The 22,073-nt window shown below is 43.7% G+C and overlaps 1 protein-coding gene and 1 pseudogene across 1 annotated transcript in view; one reads left to right on the top strand and one right to left on the bottom strand.

Moving 5' to 3' along the window:
• Chic2 (cysteine rich hydrophobic domain 2) overlaps nt 1–14,197 on the bottom strand; it is a 40,887-nt gene extending 26,690 nt beyond the window's left edge. The window contains exon 1 of the mRNA XM_038319305.2: nt 13,736–14,197. Within this exon, the coding sequence (XP_038175233.1) occupies nt 13,736–13,854 (119 nt within the window). The 5' untranslated portion in view covers nt 13,855–14,197. The remainder of the gene's footprint in view (nt 1–13,735) is intronic.
• A 4,769-nt stretch (nt 14,198–18,966) lies between these two features.
• Nucleotides 18,967–20,211, top strand: LOC119807534 (annotated as a pseudogene).
• Nucleotides 20,212–22,073: the final 1,862 nt, after the last annotated feature.

Below are 22,073 nucleotides of genomic sequence, written 5' to 3'. Positions count from 1 at the left end.
GCTTGTTTGGTAGTTTTGGTTTGTTGTTGCTGTTGTTTGTTGGTTGGTTTTAGTTTTTTTAGACAGGGTTTCCAGTGTTTCTCTGCACCCCACCCACCCCCACATTGTCTGTAGACCAGGCTCAAATTCAGAGACTACCTGTCTCAGCCTCTTGAGTGCTGGAATTGAAGGCTATAGAGTTCTACATCTTAAACAGAAAGTGGGGGCACCAACCATTAAAGTCATTTTGTTTTTTGTCATTTTGATTTTGGGGTTTTAATTCTTATTTGTACATATGTGTCTCTGTGTAGCCTCCTTTACCTCGCTCTACCTATTCTTTTGAGGCAATGTCTTTTTTCCTGAACCTGGGCTGGGCTTTGCTCTCTCTCTCTGCTAGTCTGGTATAAGAAAGCTTCCTCAATTCTCCGTCTCTGCTCCTTCGCAGCCTGAGTCACAGCATGCTCATAGGTGCTGAGGTCCCATCTGTGTCACTGATTACCCAGCAACTGTTCTTTTTATGCTGTTAACTGGGCCAAGACCCTGACATACCTCTCCATTGCTCTCTGTTTTTTAGAAGATTTACTCATGTTTCTGAGTGTTTTGTCTGCATGTATGTCTGAGCACCATGTGTGTGCATGGTGCCAAGGGGTTCTGAAGAGTCTCAGATCACCTGGACCTGGAGTTAGAGATGGTTATGAGTCACCATGTGAGTCTTGGGAATTGAACACAGGTCCACCATAAAAGCAACAAGTCCTCTTAACTGATGAGCTCTCCCTCCTCTCTTCCATCCATAAAGCCCCTTGAAATATCCAGCTTTTTACCAACCAAGGTCAAGAGGTAGAATGTAGAAAGTAAAACATGCCTAGTAAAACTAGGCAGTAACAGCAGGCTTACAACTGAAATGGTAAGCATGCAGCCAGCAACCTAATGAAGTAAGACAAAAACTGGCAAGTACAAAAAGCTAATGTGGTACAGTTGGAAGAGTAAGACAATGGAGAGAGAATGCCTGAATTCTAATCCTGGTCTAAATATCAATTCATCATATTATTGGATAGTAAATCTCCCCTGCAATTTTATCTGTCTCATATAAGACAGCACACCATGCTAATGCTGTGCTGAACTAAGTTGTTAGTTTTTACAGTGCTAAGGATGACATCCAGAGCCCTGGCAACGCATTTCTAATAAAGCTCCATCCCAGTGCCATCTCTAATTCTATTTATTTATTTACTTACTTATTTATCAAGTTATGGTCTCACTGTATAGGTCAGTGTGGCAATGGAACTAACTAGTAAGCCTCCTGTCTTAACACCCCCATTTTAAGCTTGTGTGTGTGTGTGTGTGTGTGTGTGTGTGTGCGTGCTTGTATGGTGTGTGTGCTAGCTAGTTTTATGTCAACTTGATACAAGCTAGAAATATCTGAAAGGAGGGAACCTCAATTGAGAAAAATGCCTCCATAAAATCTTGCTATAAGGCATTTTCTTAACGATGAGGGAGGGCCTAGCCCATAGTGGGTGGTGCAACCCCTGGGTTCTATAAGAAAGCAGGCTAAGCAAGACATGATGAACAAGCCTCTGCATCAGCTCCTGCTCCAGGTTCCTGCCCTGTTTTGAGTTCCTGTCCCAGCTTCCGTCAATAATGAACAATAACAATGACGTGGAAGTGTAAGCTGAATAAAGCCTTTCCTCCCCAGATTGCATTCTTGGGCACATATGTGCCACAGGGCTCATATGGAGGTCGGGGACACTTTTGTGGGATTGGGGTTCCTCCTTCCACCTTTACATGGGTTCCAGAGATCAAACTCAGGTTCTAGGCTTGGATAACAGTCATGTTTACACACTGAGCTATCTCATAGGCCCAACTTTCCACCCCCCTTTTTTGGAGAGAGGGAGAGGGAGAGGGAGAGGGGGAGGGGGTGGGGGTGGGGGGAGGGGAAGAGAGAGAGAGAGAGAGAGAGAGAGAGAGAGAGAGAGAGAGAATCTCTCTGGAAAGTCTTGGCTGTCTTGGAGTTTCCTATGTAGATCAGGCAGGTTTTTTAACTCAGAGATTCTCCTGCCCCTGACTCCCAAGTGATGAGATTAAAGGCATACACCTCCATACCCAGCTTCTCAAAAAAACTGCAAGATTTAAGGGCTCAATTTACACAGGACAGTTGCTATAAAATGGGAAATGGTTTAAGACTTTATTCTTATTTTTAAAAAGTTTACTGAGGGGTTTCTCTCTTTATAAGAAGTTTATAGTCTAGAGTGAGTTATAGAGGTACATGCCTACAGTAAGTCCAGAATTAAGACTGCTAACGAGGGAGAAGTTGAGCTTTGAGGTCAGCTACAGCTACATAGCAAATCCTGGTTGCAAATAAATATACACATTTGTACTCTACTATGTCTGGCTAATTTGTGTTCTGACAGAAGACAATTATGGAAAAAAACATGGCACAGGGTAAGGAGAAGATGGAGAGTTCTGTTTTAAGTAGGAGGATAAGACTACCTGACAGAGATGGAAAATGAGAAGGGCCTAGATTCTGGGTATTAGAAGCAAGTGTCCATAAAAAGTAGCTAGCCAGTACAAAGGGCCTAGGTCAGAAGCACACTTAGAATAATCAGGAAATGGACAGGAAGCCAATGTAACTAGAGCAGGACAAGGGAACAGAAGAAAGTCAGAGACTGTCCACAGGGTAGGTCAGGTCAGGGAGAGTCTTGCAGCTACAGAAAGGACTCTAAAGGAGATGAGGTGCCAGAGATAAGGAGGGAGACAGCTGAATTCTATTTGGCAAGCACCATCGTGCAGATGTGCCCACCAGGGGGGCTATAAAGGGGAAAGGTACGGAGTGTAAAAGGGAAAAGTAGCAAGTTTAAGGCACAATAAACAAGAGGAGCATACAACAAAAGTTCTGTTTCAAGACAGAACTAATGGCTTGCTTGACACAACAACGGATACAGAGAAAGACATCTAAGGTGTCAAATTTTTCGATCTATGGGACACTGTGCTGGCTAGTTTTCTGTAAATTTGACACAAGCTAGTGTCATCTGGGAAGAGAAAACCTCAATTAAGAAAATGGGCCCCATCAGATTGGCCTATAGGCACGCCTGTGGGGCCTTTTCTTCATTAACGATTAATGTGGGAGGGCCCAGATCCCAGTAGGTGATGTGGGTAGTGGGTAGGCAGGCAGGTGGTCCTGGATTGTGTAGGAGCAGGTTGAGGAAGCCAGTAAGCAGCACTCCTCCATGGTCTCTGTTCAGTTTCTGCCTCCAGGTTCCTGCCTCAGCTTCCCTAAAAATGAACTCTATCTAACTTGTAAACCAAATAAATCTTTTCCCCTCTAAGTTCCTTTTGGTCATGGTTTTTAATCACAGCAACAGACAACAAACTAGAATAAGCGCCCACAGCCAGTAGCTAATAACCACCACTCCTGAGGATCCAACACGCTCTTTTAACCTCTTCGGGCACACACACATTCGTGACAGGCACTCATACAGACACATACGCATACATAACTAAATCTTTTGGAGAATTATTATTTTTTTAGTCTAAATAAAACCAATGTTGGCTCTCCCATTAACGGAGAACAGGAAAGCTACTGGAAAGTGGCTTTGAACAGAGAATTATGTATTCAGTTTGGATAAAGAGAAACTCTAACCTGACTCTTCTTTAGACAGCCAACCTGCAGGAAGGCAGAGTTACAGAATTTTACCTTGCATACCTATGACAAGACCTATGCACATATGAGCTAGAGATTTCAGACACAAACTAAACATATGGGTCATACAGACAGTAAATGAAGACAGAAATTTTTTTCTAATGTTGGACTTTGAACTCAATGGAATCAGATTTTTAGTTATTTTTGGAGATGAAATTGTAACTATGGAAGAAATTAACAGGCCTTGCTGTCCATAAAACATGTTTTAATTTTCCATCCATCTCTGTATGTGAGTATCAGTACAGCCCAACAAGGACTGACAGAAGATATAAACCCTGCAGTTGGGCAGAGGGACGGACACACACATGAGAAAGAGAGAGAGAGAGAGAGAGAGAGAGAGAGAGAGAGAGAGAGAGAGAGAGAGAGAGAACACAAGACTAACACTAAAAGTGTACTCCACCAGAAGATACGAACCCCTGCAGTTGGAGACAAGTCTAACAATTTTAACTTTGTGACCATATTCTGAACCATTAGGTTTGTTCAGGCCTATGGATACATAATCGCATCCATTAAACTAAAGAGCAAAAAACTTTTTTTAAAAGGTTTATTTTAGGCGTGTAGGTGCTTGGTTTACATGTAGTCTATGTACTGTGTGTGTGCCTGTTGTCCACAGAGAACAGAAGGCACTGGATTCCCTAAGACTGGAGTTGTACACACACATTCGGCTGTGCCCTGTATGCACAGCAAGAGGACTATTGGTAGAGTGCACACCTTTAGTGTCAGTCCTTCATCCCTCCCTCTCTCCACCCCTCTGCATGGGTGAGTGTGCACGTGTGCCCACGTGGGAACGAGTGAAATCTCAAAACTCTAAGCCAAAATCAAACTTTCTAAGTTAATTACTCTAGGCATTTTGTTAAAGTAATGGACAGTTTACTAACACAATAGGCCACCAAAAGTACTAACTATAAATAACATTTCCTACTATAAAAAGGCAGACAAAGAAGGCTGAATACGTTAAGAACTCCTTCAATGAACAAACACAGGACTGACTTCACCATAAATAACCACAATGCAAGTAAAGAGAAAACAGGAGGCACTTGCCAGGCAGTGTGGCCACACCTACAATTCCAGCACTAGGAAGCAGAGGCAGGAGGAATGCTGCAGGTGTAAGGCCATCTTGAACTACAAAATAAATTCCAAGCCGGGGGAACTATGTTAGATATCTGCGATCAACAAAAGTTGATCAAAGTCCAGCCAACTCTATCCTAAGTAAGCTGCATGGAGGAACTTAAAAGTAAGAAAAAGAACCTTTTTTCAGGACCCATTAGAACATTTCAGCCCTTGGTTCTTCAAGTCAGCTTGAAATGTAGATCTTTCCCTGAAATCTAAGAAACAAAATAGTTGTCAAACACCACACATACTGTAGTGAAGAATATCACTCTGGGCCTTGGTCCTGCTCAAAGCAATGCACTAGACTTTGATGACTTCCTATGCGAAGCCTTACCTTCTCTGAGGAGTGGAATGGGGAGGGGGAAAATAGGGGGGAGATGGAGGGAGCAGGAGAAGGGGAGGAGGTAGAAATTGGGATAGGTATGTAAAATGAGAAAAATACTTTTTTCTTTAATAAATAGATATTTTTTAAAGAGTATCATCCCACAAATATCCTCACTTCAAAATCATAAGGAAGCTCCTCTACAGCCTGCCAAATGCTATTCTCTTGGCATATTAGCATCCTATGGCAGCAGGGGGTCTGGATATCTCATTAAAAATAAGCCCCGATCAGCTTAGCAAGGGCAGACCAGTTCTTTGACCTCATCCATAACAGAGCTAAAATCAAATCAAATCAACCAAATGAACCACATTTACACAAGTGAAAAACAGATGGTAAAGGCAGTCGTTGCTATGTTTCTCCATATCTTATGGAGAAGCTGTAAAATGTGATGTTCCTAGGCCTAGACCTGTGATGCTCCTTTGCCTCCAGACCACGCACCCAGCCGGGCCCTCTCGCGGCTACCTAGATCACTGCCCTGGTCTCTTCAGTTCACTCTACCACCACGGCACTCCTGTAGAGCCCTGCTTTCAGACCTGCAAGTAACCCTACTTAACTTCGCCCACTGGTCACTCGCTGGTCTCTCTGTCAAACACGCACGTGTGTACACACACCCCCAGGAGAATCACTCTAACCATGTTACACTCCTCTCTGGCCCCTACTCAATTCTCCAACCTCGTTTCAAAGCACAATCCTGTTTCCTGTGTGTTCTGGCTGTAATAAAACTTTTCTTCAGATCTGGGTTTACGTCTCAGCATCTAGACTGTCCTATCCTTCCTCAACACCAGTTCTCCAGTCTCTTTTGTCACAGCATTCTCCAGTGCTCTGCCGCCAATACCTCATCTACTAGCTGTGAACTACATGGAAACTCTCCGTGATGTTCAGAAGCTCGGCTAACATGTGGCATGAAATGGGAATTTAAGAAATACCTGAGGAGCTAGAGACACAATAGAATTGGTTGTCCTTGTCTAGAGTATATGAAGCTCACGGCCTGCTACCCGGTACCACATAAACCAGGCATGGAAAAAACAACAGAACAAATGAAAAGCATGCCAAATATAAGGTATTGGTAAGTAGTTAGAGTTAGTCTTGATAACACACTTGTAACCCCAGCGCTTGGAAGGCAGAGGCCAGCCTGGTTTGTAGACTGAGTTCCAGGGCTTCCAGGGCTACACAGAGAAATCCTGTCTAGAAAAACAAACAGACGACAATAAAAAATTAGTACCTAAATTAAGTATCTAGAATGAGCTTTTTTCTTTACATAGTCTTGTAAGATTGGTTGTTCTGTCTGAAGTGCAATAGTTCAGCTAGGTGGAAGGAAGGTAACAGAAGGCAGCAGTCTACCTGAGAACCTGAAGAAAAGGCCAGTCAAGGACGGTGGGTCTCCAACCAGCACAACCTCCAGGTACGCTTCTGGTAAGGTCTTGAGTAAATATTTCTTTAGTAAATCTGATCATCTGATTTATGCTCAAGATCTTGTCTTAAAGTAAAAAACACAGCCAGGCCTGCTGGCACATACCTAAAACCCCCAAAGTGGGTGGGGGAGTCTGTCTACATAGTCCCAAGAGAGCCAGGCTACATTGAGAGACCCTATCTCAAAAATCCAAAATGCACAAATAAAGCAGGGAAATAATATATCACATTTTGGACTGATTTCTTCTTTTCAAATAGTAAAAATTAACCACAAATGTGTACACAGGGATAAAAACCAAATCATGGTTAAAAAAATAATAATAATTTGTTGTATTTCATATCTAACTTCCAAAGTAGGCGTTTTCCCTTTTTGCGGGTGAGAAAAGTAGCATTCAGAAAAGTTCATCTGTGTTAGTTAGGAAGGATCCAAGAACTGAAACCATTATGACTGATGTCAAGAACCTGCCTTTCCACGACACCAGCCATCTGATACAAGAAACACCTAGAGTCTCATTAGAAAAAGGATGGTTAGAGAAGGTCATAGTGGTATATATATATATATATATATATATATATATATATATATATATATATATATATGCCTACACTCCCAACTACTTAGGAGGCTAAAGCTAAATTAGCATAACCAGCCCAGGAGTTCAAGACCAGCTTGCAAAGATCCTGATGATTCTGACCGGGAGCAAAACAACCTTATATAGCTGTTCCAAGTTAAATCTATTTAAGACTTACCCATGCTGAGAACAAAATCACAGACAACTGTATAATCTATCAAAAACTTCCCAAGAGTGGTAGCTCAAGCAGTACTCTGGGGGCTGAGGCAGGAAGCTTGGGCTTCAAGTCAGAGTAGGCTATAAAAGGAGACACACACATGGGGACTCACACACACATGACATGTTACCTAAACTCCTCAAGATATGGTTATTTCAAATGTTCCTAGGCCAGTCCTCTAGTCCAGGCTAGCTTCATATCTGGGACTGCATGCATAGTCACTACACCTGAATTAAGAGTCCTGAGTCTATGGCTAGCCTCATGCTCAGCTCAGGGCTTGTAACCTAGTAATAATATAAACTCAAGGTGTCTCTCAAATTAAAAAATCTATTTTTAGAGGAGTATTACTTAAGTTATTGTTTAGAATATTATTTATCAATATAAATAAGTAGGCACTATTTATTTTTCCTATTTAATCCCTGTATTCTTCTTAGCCAGTCATGTAAAAATTATTACTCAATTTCACATCTCTGAGTAAGCACCAATCTAACGCCAAACTCTGAAAATCATACCTAAATTTTCAAATTACTACAGTAAAACCAAAACCCCTACTTATCACCATGTTTCTCCTCTGTTTCATTTTATGGGGAAGGGCATGCCACAGTGCACAGGTGCTGTCAGGACAGTTCTGTGGACTGGTTCTTTCCTTCCACCTCTGCATGGCTCCAGGATTCAGGGATCAATTCCAGTCGCCAGTCTTGTGCAATAAAGGCTTCCACTCACTGAGTCACTAACCGCCTCTGTACTTCTCATTTCTTCAAGAAAGTTTCCCCACTAAAACAGTAGTTGTCCTGCTAAAACACTTAGCTTTTCTTCCCCCTTCATAGCCTTCATCAAACTAATTTCCTGTGTAATTTATTTTGTTGAAGTTTATTTTCTTTTAAAAATAAGACAGGATTTCTCTACATAGTCATGGCTGGCCTGAAACTCACTATATATACCAGTCTGGCCCCAAACTCAACAGAGTTCTTCTGCCTGAGTACTGGGACTAAAGGCCTGTGCCACCACGCCAGGCTTCTTTTTTTTTTTTTTTTTTTTTTTTTTGGTTTTTCGAGACAGGGTTTCCCTGTAGTTTCTAGAGCCTGTCCTGGAACTAGCTCTTGTAGATCAGGCTGGCCTCGAACTCAGAGATTCGCCTGCCTCTGCCTCCCGAGTGCTGGGATTAAAGGCGTGCGCCACCACCGCCCGGCCTCATGCCAGGCTTCTTAAGTTTACTTCTTAACAAATAAATGACACAGCTTACGTTAGAAATCAAAGATGATGCCCACTCTAGGAAAGTCTAGAGTCTGATTCAGATCTAGAATAGGTACAGAATAAGGCATACTAATAACTGTTAGGTTATCCAGCTAATACAAGCTTTTTTTTTTAACTTTTTAAATTATTTTCTTTAACTTTTAAAAATTCTTTTATACTAACACATTCCTTAAGAGTTATCATCCTAGCCAGGTGGTGGGGGTGCATACATTTAATCCTGGCACTCAGGAGACAGAGGTGGACAGATCTCTGAGTTCAAGGCCAGCCTGGTCTACAGAGCTAGTTCCAGGACAGCAATAGCTATCACACAGATAAACCCTGTTTGAAAAAACAAACAAAAAAAGAGTTATCATCCTTATGATAAATCAAAGTTGGGCTGCAGAGAAGGCTCAGCAGGCAAAGGTGCCTGCTGCCAACCTTGACAAGGACCTGCATGGAAGGTGCCCTCACTTTCACATGAGCACGTGTCCATATACATGCACACAAAGTAAATGATATGATTTTTTTTTAAAAAAAATCTTAAAATCAAAGTTTCCAATAAATTAGCAATATATTTTATTCTGAGATAAAGAACTACAAAATTTCAAATTATAAACCAGCGTCATCCAGGAAACTACACCATTGCATGTCCTGGGTTTCACAGTTTCTGGGCCTAGGCCCTATATCCTGCCTGCCTCCTAAATAATTGCCTTTCAACAAGGTCACAGTGACCACCACGTACTAAACCTGATTGGCTGGAAGTTGGCTGGCCTGTGGGTCTGTCCCATCAAGCAACATAATGAAGGTGCTTCCGAGTACAGAAGAAATGGGCTGGAACAGACTGTGAGTGCTGATGCATTGTGACATGCCATGTAATGACCACAGTGGTCCCTCAAGCACTGATACGGGACTGTGAGGAAAATGCTGTATGTGAATACCAATCATCGTGCCAGGGTTTTTTCCATTACTAAAGAAACAAACATACTACATCCTTCAAATAAAGAAGGAATAGGAACTGGTCGGACCAACACTATCTAACATGTTTGTCTCTTTTCTTTATATTTGCATTACATGATGAGAAGTCAAAAAAGAAAGTCTACTTTTGTAATTCAAGTCTTCCAAGTTACATGTATGTGAATACTATGAAACTATGGGAATTTGTCATTTTCTTCTCCCACAGATGATTTTCCTTCCAAATATGAGTCTACACAACATTCTTCTCAAAAGCTACATGCAAATCTAAAAATGAAAAAATACTGTTCTTCTAAATATTAAAAAAGAACACATCACAAGAAAATAAAAAGATTCCTAAAATAAGAATGATAGTGGGCTTATTAACTTAAAAAAATTAGAAATGGGGCTAAGCCAGGCTTTGGTGGTACACACTTTTGATCCCAGCACTCAGGAGGCAGAGGCAAGCAGATTTCTGAGTTCAAGGCCAGCCTGGTCTACAAGAGCTAGTTCTAGGACAGGCTCCAAAACTACAGAGAAACCCTGTCTCGAAAAACCATTTTAAAAAAATTGAAATAGAGGCTGGAGAGATGGTTCAGTGATTAAGAGCATTGGCTGCTCTTTCAGAGAAGACCTGGGTTCAATTCCCAGCACCCACACAGAAGCTCACAACTGTCTGTAATTCCAGTTCCAGGGGATCTAACACCCTCACACAGACATACATACAGGTAAATCAATGCACATAAAATAAAAATAAATATTTTTTTAAAATTAAAAATATTGAACAGCAAAAGCAAGCATACAGGTAGATATGACTCTTTACAGTCTGACCTGGATTAAAGATGACATGTTATCTGTTTATAATACCATTTGATTTCAAAGGGACAGGGGAAGTTGTTTTAACCAACTTTTTAGCTAAAAAAGGAGTAAGTTGACATGTTTTACAATGATTTTTAATTGTTTAAAGATCTATTTATTTTATTTTTGTGTATGAGTGCTTTGCCAGCATGTATGTCTGTGCCCAAGGGCATGCCTAGTGCTCATGGAAGTCAGAACAAGCTGTTGGAGCCTCTTTAACTGGAATTATGGATGGCTGCAAGCTACCATGTGGGCGCTGGGAAGTGAACCCAGTCCTCTGTAAGAGCAACAAATGCCATCACTCTAGCCCAGTAAATTAGATTTACTATAATTATTAATAGTTTTTCCTGTTTATACTTATAAAGGAAAGAAAAATGAAGCACATTCAACAGTTACGATAATGTATGAACACTAATTACAAAACCCTTTGCAGGTGCAAACTCTGCTATACAGTCCAGTAGGCCTGGTAGTATGTACAGTGGCCACAGTTTACAGTAACATACAAAGCTTTAGCACCACAAGACGGACTTACGTTTTCACTGCACAGAGATTCTTATATATCCAGGTTGTTTCAGAATTTAAAAAGACTTAACTAAATGAACCACTGTTTGGTTTGAAAATGGCAATGCTGATTTTTTTAATTATTTATTTTAATTTCACGTGTATTGGTGTTTTGCCTGTATGTATGTATGTCTGTGTGAGTATGTTGGGTCCCCCAGAACTGAAGTTACAGAAATTGTGAGCTACCATGTGGGTGCTGGGAACTGAACCCAGGTCCTCTAGATGAGCAGCCAGAGCTCTTAACCACTGAGCCATCTCTCCAGCCTCAATGCTGATTTCTTAATGCAGTATTTTATACACATCTTTCTCAAAGTAGAAAACTATCTGAGGAAGGTAATAATTAATAAAGGCTGGCATTCCCTGGGCACAGCAACACACTGGCACATTCTTTGCATACATTATCTCATTTAACCCTTGTCTGAACATAGCTATCATCATGTGAACTGGAGAGACATAGAAGGGAACTTATATAAGAAGTGGCAGGAGAAGGTCCCAATCAAACTATCAGAAAAAGTGTCTGAGGAAAGATCACAAACATATTAAGGCTACTGTAAGTAAACACCACTATCACCAGTGTCTGCAGCAGAGGTCCTGGCTACAAATCAGAATCGCCTACAAGACCCTCCCCCAAGCCCAACATGTACCAGAGTCTCATTCATATGTGGACCACTAGCCTGGAGAAAGGGTGGAGCAAGAGCTGAGGCTTCCTGGATGATTTTAATGGGCAGATAAACTAGACTAAATGAATCACTGTTAACTTGCAAATGGAAGTACTTATTTATAATACTGATAATAATAAAGAGACTAGTGCTTATTGAGCAAAATGCCAGGTGATTCTAACAAAAAGATAAGATGAAAAACCACTAATAATTATTTTCCACTTTGTTAACCACTCCAAACAGTCAACTACAATCAAAATCTACTGACCATTTGAGCACTTTGCCTATTCTAGTTCCCCACAAAGTGTTTAGATTTCCTTCTTGAAAAGAGACATTGCAACTGTACTTGAACCTTTCTGTTGCACTGTTCTGAACCCTGAACAAACACTCTACCACTGTGCTTCATCCCCAGTCCTAGCTGCACCTTTGTAAATAGAATCCTGCCATCTCTGATTTGACATGAGGATTTTAAGGACAATCACAGACAACATGAAAAAGTTTGGAAATCCTTTTGAGCCAGCATCTCTCTATATAGCCCTGGCTGGCCTGTAACTCACAGATCTACCTCCCTCTGCCTCCAGAGTGCTGGGATTAGACACATGCCAACACGTCCTTTTATTGTTTGTAACTGCTTTTTAAAGCACCCATAGTCCTTAAGTTTAAAACAAGAAGAAAAAAGTCTAAAGAGTCCAACTAAAAATTAAATAGCAGGTTATGACACTAAAACACTGTGATATACATTTAAGTTGTATTATTCACAATTGGCTATATTCCTTAATTAAGCATATGATGAGAGTTAAAACAGAGCTGTTATTATGGTGCAAGTTCCATCTCCTCATCCAGGTACTGGGACCATGATTATGCAGTGTTTTTACTCTGTTCAGTCACCTAAACACACACTTAGCAGGTGCTAAGAAACCAAAGCATTACATAAGCATACCCGACAACAGCATGGCTAGTCAGTAGGACTGCTCTCAACCGCACTGAGAAAGCACTGAGAAAATCGTCTGAGGAGTCTCAGTGTGCCCCTGACCTATTCACAGCACATCCCACTCACCCTACATCACAACACAATGAAGTGCTCCAGACATCTTCAGACTCGCTGCCTTTTTCTATCAGTGATAAAGCCATCTGCAAGTACAGGAAGTCTGAGCTTAAAAGTCATAAGTTCAAAGTCATAGGACTTTTAACCAGCGATATCAGCTGCAAAAGAGTATCAATGCCCCAAGTTGGACAAACTTCGGACTTATCAGGGAAATGATACCAAACTTAAAAAACTTCCTCCTTCCGGACAGCTCATTATTTGCTTCAAGTCTTCACATTCCTTTATTAGTCATGACCTTTCAGGGTGCTTTCATCCTTTATTGTTTGAATAATATTGGACTTTTGATGGTGCTAAGAAGCCTTACAGGAAGAACCCTTATCAGACATGAACCCAACCTAGAGTCCGTGCCCCAAAGCAGAACGATTACAGGAAACTTCAGTGCTTGCGACTAGTTGCGAACATGTATCTATCTGCCTACTTTTATGTCCACCTGTCTATTTCTATTATATATAAAGGCAGAAACTTGAATTAGTTTTGCAGAAATTTACTCTTAGGGAACTGGGAAACCCTGTAAGTGTGACAGGCACACACGACAGTAAACCTCATTTACCAATTGCCACTGGGGTCTTACATCCCCCATCTGACCTCTGAGCCATATGTCAATAGACTGTAAGGCATAGTCCCAAAGAATAACGGGGGAAGGGGAGATTTACAAAGGTGGATCCCACAGAATGTATATGCATTTCCATCCCTACACTGTAGGGATGGCCCATAAAGCAGACCATCTTTCCCTGCTGGGATCCCACACATCCCCCGGATCGTGGGGCCTGCTGCAGGGTCGTGGGAAGGAGGGAAGACAGTGTCTGTCCCCACTTGGGAGTCCTAAACAAATGGAAACAGAGCAAGTTCTCACTTCCTGGTCGCAGGCGTTTCCAGAAGGCCCCCGTCCCGCGCCAGTCACCGGGAACGGGAGTTCGAGGAAGAAGGTCCCCGAGGGGTGAGGAGTACTGGGGCCCACCCGGCCCGCGCCTCCCGTCCTCGTCCCAGTCCTCGCAGGGCCTTACACGGTGACGTGACCGGAGCCGCGGACCACCACCGGGTCGGGCGAGTACTTCAGCAGCTGCTCCTCCAGGGCCCGCTCCTCGTCCTCCTCCTCCTCGTAGATCTCATCGAAATCCGCCATCCCGCGCCTGCGAGCCCCCCGCCCGGGGCCCTGGCTCTGGAGCGGCCGCGGGGAACGGCTGGCGAGGCTGCGGGAGCGGAGGCCGCGGAGCTGGCGCTCGGCAGGGTCGGTTCTGACTACTGAGGAGACCCGGTCCCGGCCGCCGCCGCCGCCGCCATTACCGTGGGCAGGAACAACAACACAATGTCAACATCCGCCGGGGCCGCCACCCCCGCCAGCGCCGCCGCCGCCGCCGCAACTCCGGCAACCACAGCAACAGCCAGAGCCACCCGCAGCAGGAGCAGCCGGCTACCGCATCGCGAGACTTCCCGGGAGCGCGGGCGGGCGGGCGAGCGTGGGCGCGCTGGCGGGCGCGAGGGTGGGCGGGCGCGCGCACGCGGGAGGACTCGCGCGCTCCCGGGAAGCCGGCCTCTTCCTCGGCTTCCACCCGGCGCGGCCCCGCCCCCAGGCTCCCGGGTCAGCGACCCGGAAGGCAGCGTCGATGAGGACCCGGGCGATGACCCCGACTCGACTCCAAAAGCCAAGCTGAAGTAATCTCTAGCCCAAACAACGACCGCGGGCGAAGCCCCTAGCTGAAAGAGACAATGTCTCTTGCGTGGGACTGCCGGCTTAATCATCTGATCTCGATTTTTGTCTGTGTACTTAGGACACGATGCGAACCAAAGTTGGTCGACTTTCCCAACTTGAGAGCAACGGAGCAATGTGTTCTTGTCAGTTCTACCTGATTTTCCAAAAATCTCCAAAGTCAAATATCTTGTCCTTGTAGCCTCTCAAGTACAGTCCAGGTATTAAAAAAAAAAAAAAAAAAAAAAAAAAGGAAAATAAGAAAGAAACCAAGAAATCCCACCATCATACTATAAAACAAAGTTAACACATCACATTGCACATTGTTCGGGTTCCAATTAAGAAAATGCAGTTCTATGCCTAAACTCCCTACCGAAAGATATTCTGTTCTCTTCCATTGAAATCTTACCAGTTTCCTCCACAAGAGAGGAGGAAAAGAGGGGATAGAGAGAGGGGAGAGGAGAAGGAGAAAAAGGGAGGAGGAGCAGTTGGCTTAATGGATGGGTCACCTTGGACTTGGTTTCATAATCAAGAGTCTGCCAGGCATACAAACAGCACAGGGACAGGACTCCTAAGGACAAAATGAACAATGGAGTAATGAGAGTTTATCACTGGACAGGGGAGGAAAGAATAGGTGGTACTGGATCCAGTGTCCGGCAGACTGTTCGCCACAGAGCCTTCGCATCCTTGAAGTTCATTTATGGGTCTTTGTCCAAGCAGAAAATGTACAAAGGTTAACGTGGGTGGTGAGAGATTCCAAACAACTAAATACCGGGAAGAGTTGAAGAAAATGGGCAGTGAGCTAGAAAGGGAAAAATAGTTGATGTGCCAGACCAGCCTTCCCAGATTTACTCATTCTTCCAATACTGAGCCGGCTATGTGGCAGGCAGTGTGTGTGTGTGTGTGTGTGTGTGTGTGTGTGTGTGTGTGTGTGTGTGTGTAGTCCCTGGCAGTAACATTAAGGCAAACAATTGTAATTTTCTGTCAGGTGTTCAGAGGGTAAGCCAAGGTCTCCAAAGGAGGCAGCTTGATTTGGTAGTTCTGAAGCCCGACCCTGGCTCTCAGCCTATGACTTGCTATGTGATGCTGGACAATCCATTTAACTTGTTGGTCTTTTCTCTGTAACAGGAAGACAAAGGCAGGGAATGATGGTACACATCTATAAAACCCTAGCAACTGGGAGACACAAGCAGGAACATCAACAATTGAAAGTCACTCTGGGGGCTGGAGGGATGGTCCAGTGGTTCAGAGTCCAGAGGACTCAGGTTCAATTCCCAGCACCTACATGGCAGCTTGCAACTATCTGTAACTCCAGTTCCAGGGGATCTGACCCTTTTACACCAGTGCACATAAAATAAAAATTAAAATAAAAATTAAGAAAAAAAGAAAGTCACTCCATATAGCCAGTTTGAAGCCAGATTGGACTCCAATAGACCCTTGTCTCTAAAATAAAATGAAGATAACAGTACTCCCTCCCCCCCCTCCCCACTACTTGGCAGATTGTCCTGATACGTGTAGAATGCTTGAAGAGAGCCTGGCACGTAGTGAACAGTTACGGGCAGCATTCCTGATTCTCCCCAGCTTCTCCACTATGAAGATCACCACAATCCTTCCACATTGTGTAATGTTTTGGTGTCTGTGATGTATCCCTAGTTTCAGAGACCCTGTGTGAACTTTCTCTTCATTCCATGTGCATCTAATGGCCTCACTCAGGACTTCAACTCCAACCCATTAGTTGCAGCAAGCTCCTGAGCTTCCTCCTTGGCATTAACCAAGAGACCAGTGGCTACACTAAGAGGACTGGCTACAAACAGGAGGGGGGGAACAGGAGTAAGGGGAGGGAAATGGACCTGTTCCCATCTGGGTCCACACCCTTCATGCTGTGTGTGACCCAGAATTCACCTGTCAGTACAGACAGCAACTGATCACACAGCTGAGAACTTTCCAAGGACAGACGGAGGAAACCGTAACAGCCCCTTCTTTCTCCAGCATGCTCCCCAGACCCGGCCTTGGAGAAGGAGCTCCATGTTTTTGAATGGAAATGTCTCATGGCCGGCATGATTGCAGAACCCTGGAAGTCACTTGGGCATCAGAGGACTTGCAGGGACCTCACTCTCAACACTGGTGCTGAGTTGGGAGAAGCCTTCTTCCTGGACTCGTCAGGGATCATCCTAACTCCCACTGCCTAGGCCGAAAGAGGAGCTGCTTTTCTTCTTCTCGACTCTTCTGTGTCCTGTTCTGAAAACCCTACCAGTGTCAGACAAAGGGTGTGGGACCTGGGAATAAGGCCAGGAGGGCGAGGAAAGATGAGTCAAGCATTTCTCTATAATAGTTGACATCATGATTCCAAGCTCCACCCACAACTGCCAGGATTGTTTCCTGCCAGACTACTTCCTCCACCTTGCCAGAGGGTGAACCAATCTTTTCAGTATTACCCCCCTACTCAAGAGTTCTGTGCTCCCAGTACCCACCCCTGCCTACGTTTCTGTCCTGTTGAGTTCTTCTTCATACTCCTCATGCCCACAGTTACCTTCAGAACAATAGCTCAAAACAAATAGAACAACTTCTCAGTAACCCCAAGAGGTAAAACTTCAGGTGCTACTTGGGGAGTTGTGGGGGTGAGACAGCATCTCACTTTATAGCCCAGGCTGGCCTGGAACTTGTCCTCAAACTTGTGGCAATCCTCCTGTCTCATCCTTCCAGATGGTGAGGAGTCCACTCCTTACTCCTAGATTTTTTTTTTTCACTTTGAGGCAGGACCAAGGCCCTCCCCCCTATATTTAGGTTGAGCAAGATATCCCTCCAAACAGAATGGTCTCCAAAAAGCCAGTTCAAGCACTATGGATAAATCCTGGTGCCACTGCCAGTAGCCCCACAGACTGCCAAGCCACACAACTGTTACCTACATTCAGACAGCCTAGTTTGGTCCTATGCAGGTTCTCCTGCTATCAGTCTGGAATCAGTCTGGAAACAGCTCAAGTCAGCTGTTTCAGTGGGCATCCCCATCATGGTCTTGACCCTTTTGCTCATATTATTGCTCCTCCCTCTTTTCAACTGGTCTCCTGCAGCTCTGTCCAGGGCTTAGCTGTGAATCTCTGCATCTGCTTCCATCAGTTGCTGGATGAAGGTTCTATGATGACATTTAAGGTAGTCATCAATCTGATTATAGGGGAAGGTCAGTTCAAGCACCCTCTCCACTATTGCTTAGGGTCTTCATGGGGTCATCCTTGTAGATTCCTAGGAATTTCCCTGGTGTCAGGTCCTCCAACTAGTCCAGTAGTGGTGGTGTGGGGTGGTGGCTCATGCCTTTAATTTCAGCACTCAGGAGGCGGAAGCAGGAAGAACTTTGAATTCTAGGTCACCCTGGTCTACAGAGTGAGTTCCAGGACAGTCGAGGCTACACAGAGAAACCCTGTACTCAGACTTTCTTTGGTATTTCCATTATTGGGAAATAATGACACAGAGACATTATTATTATAAAAGCTTGGTCTTTATCTTATATTTGTTCACAACTAGCTCTTATAATTTAAATTAATGTGTTTCTTTTAATCTACATTCTGCCCTGTGGCTTTTACCTCTCTTCCAATGTGTACATACAACTTCCTCAATGTCTCATTGGCATCTCTCATGGGCCTAGATTCATCCGGAGTTCCTATCTCTTCCCAGAAATCCTCCCTATTCTCTCCTGCCTAGCTATTGGCCATTCAGCTCTTTATTAAACCAATCACGGTGACACATCTTCACATGATGTAAACAAATATCCTGCAACAAAACCCTGTCTTGAAACCCCATTCCACCCCAAAAAAAAAGACCTCCAACTTTTGTTGGAACACAGCTGAGTGGCCTTAGACACATTTATCATAGATATTTCTTTTAATTTTCTGTGAATTGCTGTTTTTTCTTTCATGTATATCTGTGTGAAGGTGTCAGGTCCCTTGGAACTGAAGTTACAGACAGCTATGAGCTGCCGTGTAGGTGCTTGGATTTGAACCCAGGTCCTCTGGAAGAGCAGTCAGTGATCTTAACATCTGAGCCATCTCTCCAGACCCCACATTTATCTTTCTAAGATTCTTCACCCTAACTGGAAACTTTGTCATGGAGTTAGGAAGGACCAATGAGAAAATGCCCGTGTCGTGGGCTGAATTGTTTCCTTCCGGAAAAATCAGATGCTGAAACTTTAGCCCTCACTTGTGTTGATGGCCTTAGGACAGGGGCTTTGGGGAGCTACATGGATTTAAAACCGATCCTAATGGCTGGGTTTCCAGAATAGGATTCCTGACATGCTAGAGACAACAGAGACCCCACTCTCTTCCCTCTGCCAAGTGAGATAACAGCAAGCAGAAGGCCTGAAAGCCAGGAGAGTGCTCTTCACAGGCTGGAGCCTTGGTCTTTGACTCCGTGCTCTCCAGACTAGAACTTTCTGATATTTAAACCACTCATTCCAGGTGGGCAGCCTCCTCACCCCTCCCACAACACACAGTCCTGGGATTTCTCTCACGCCCATTCTGGGGCTACCTGTCACCATGACTGGCTAGGAAGCAGCCTTTGATGATCAATGAGGACCACAAAATATGGAAAAAGAACACCTGTTTCCTTATGATTTGGTGGTGACCCATGACCTGGAGTGGTCCGAATTAATTGCCCAGTGGCGTCCAAATGTTAACAAACATGAAGCAAGTGATTTCAGCATTCATTGACTTGACCTGGGAACACACACAGCAGTTGAACCTTGTGAAAGCCGGTGTCCAGCTCCCTGATGCTGACGCTCAGTTTGATGCATCGCATCACACTAGTAAGAAGGAGAATTTGAATGTTTTGGTTCTGTCAGCAGAAAAACTGGAACAGAAATCATGATCAACCATGCCCCACAATAGTGAGGAAGGAGAATATGGGAAGTCTTGACTCTGGCGGTGGGAAAATGAAATAGAAATCAAGATCAACCATGCCCCACAATAGTGAGGAAGGAGAATATGGGAAGGCTTGAGTCTGGCAGTGAGAGAACAAATTGAAATCAAGATCAACCATGAAGAAGTAAACAGGGTTTGTTCTATTCCCTAGACCCCTTGCATCATTGCAACAAAATCAAATAGTGATGTTCTTGATTATGACTACACAAAGCATGCTTCTAAACCAGACACTTCCGGAGAATACAACATCAGAAGGAAGGCAAATCTCAGCAGGCACTTAGTTCTTCAGAGGACATCAGCTTCTGCCTATGGGACAGCAGTACAGCTCCAAAGGAAAGGAAAGTAGTGGGTGCAAAGACCAGCTTGACAGGACATACAGTTGTAGATGCTTCCTGGCATCTGTCCTGGACAGTAGTGGATGATCAGAAACTTAAGATTCAAGATAGCTATTCAAACGCTACTTCCAAACCGAGCCACATAGAAGCTGCTCACACTACTGAAGTAGACTGCCTATTTCCCAGTCCTTACAGTGAGCTCATTCTCGCCTCGGGATCAGCTGACAAGACCGCTGCCTTGTGGGATCTAAGTAATCTGAATCTCAAGTTGCATCCCTTTGAATCACATAAGGATGAAATACTCCAAGTCCAGTGGCCACCTCACAATAAAACATCTTGGCTTCTGATGGGGCTGATTGTAGGTGCCTAGGATTTAAGTAGAATTGGAGAAGAACGGCCCAGAAGATGCCAAAGATTGCCCACCAGAGTTGTTGATTATTCTTGGTGGTCACACTGCCGAGATTGCCGAAAATCTTAGTGAACCTTGGTTGATTTGTTCTGGATCAAGAGACAATACTGTGCAAGTGAGGCAGATGGCAATAATGTTATAATGTGAATACCAGAGGATGAGGATTCTAGACATGCCTGCACTTGTGATTTTAGACCCTCCTTTGTCTCTGAACCTTGAGATCAATTTAACACTGGCTTTGAGACTCAAACTTTGTTCAGCTATCCCTTTTTTAATATTATTAACCCAAACTGGGTGTTTTCTAATCTTTTCTAAAAATTTTAGATTTCATATGTATGAATGTTTACCAAATGTGTATCTACGCACCACATGTATAGAGTTCCCTCAGAGACCAAAGATAACATCAGATCTCCAAAGACTAGAGAGCTAGACTAAGAACCACTTAGAACTGAACTCAGGACCGCTGGAAGAGCAGCAAGTACCACTGAGCTTTCTCTCCAGTTCCTACTATCTAACTCTTACCTGGGGGACTTCATTATACAGATCCACAGACTTATATTTAAATTTTCTTGAGGAATCTTCTAGTAACAAACCAGGTAGTCTTTGACAATTCTGGTACTATCTCCATTTTGATTGACTTATCTCATGACCAGGCCTGTTACTCTCCTTGAGTGTCAATGCTTTTAATGGAATAAATTGCTTTTCTACATTAAAAAGAAAGTCACCATCCCAAGGACTACATGCTTCTGTCCTCACAAAACATATATAGGCCCAGATGTAGTGGTTCACACCTGCAATCCCAGAATTTAGGCAGGAGGATCAACAGTTCCAAATTGTCCTGGGCTATAAAGCGAGACTATAAAAACAAAAAGCAGCAGTAGCAAGCTTGTGTGTTAAAACCCTAGCTCAAAGGGTGATAGCATTAGCAGGTAAGGCTGTCAGGAGGGGATTTTGTCCAGATGACACAGCCCTCTGGAGGGAATTTTTGCCCTTAGATCATAGTCCCCAGGGAACTGATCTGTTCTTCCCCCACATGTGGACACAGCAAGGGGACAGCCATCTACAAAGAAGGAAGATACCATGTGTCAGAGATACTCTTCTATTATGTGATAAAGCATCATGACCAAAGCAACTCATAAAAGAATTTAATCTGGGGCTTGTGGTCCCAGAGTGTTAGAGTCCATAGCCATCAGTGCGGAGCATGGCAGCAGGAGGGCAGTAGCCGAGAACTTGCTTCTGATCCACAAGCATGAGGCAAAAGAGAAACTGAGAGATGATGTGGACTTTTTAAACCTCAAAGCTCACCTTTAATAGAAGGTGCAGTGGTGGTAGTGGAGGTGGTGGAGGAGGTAGAGATGGTGGTGGTAGAGGTGGTGATGGTGGCGGTGGAGGTGGTGGTGGTGGAGGTGGTGACAGTTGTGGTGGAGATAGTGGAGGTGGTGGGGGTGGTGGTGGTAGGATTAGAACCAATACTTGAATTTAAGCAGTATGTTTCTTCACCATGAAGTCTAAACACAAGTAGAAGGCAGGTATGGTGGTACAAATATGCAATTTCAGTGCTCAGAAGATTGGGGCAGGAGGATTGCAGCAAGTTCCAGGCCAACCAGGGATGCATAGCAAGCCTCTGTCTCAAAGCAGCAAACAAGTGAAACACCAGACAAATATTTGGGTTACTTATGCCTCTACCTTTCCAACACCCAAAGGACAACTTAATTAGATTAATAAAATATAAAGTAGGTGGCTATGTATACAAAACCATTTGCCTTCATCTTTTCTAGGTCACCTCACACTATGTATACATATTTAATTGAAATCCTGTATCCAAAATATATCATAAATCCAAAACTCCCATCGTATTCTTTTACATTCCTTCAATGGTGCCTGATTAAAGATTATCTTATTTAAATCCAACACTATAAACAAAAATTCCAAGTTGTATTCATTTTTCTTCTCCATCATCTTTTACATTTACAGAATAATTTCTCAGATTATTCCTAGAACCCT

This window comes from Arvicola amphibius, chromosome 1, assembly GCF_903992535.2.
Source record: "Arvicola amphibius chromosome 1, mArvAmp1.2, whole genome shotgun sequence".
In the NCBI taxonomy this organism is placed as follows: domain Eukaryota; kingdom Metazoa; phylum Chordata; class Mammalia; order Rodentia; family Cricetidae; genus Arvicola; species Arvicola amphibius.
Note: the sequence above shows the minus strand (reverse complement) of the source record. Positions and strands in the feature narration are given on the sequence as shown.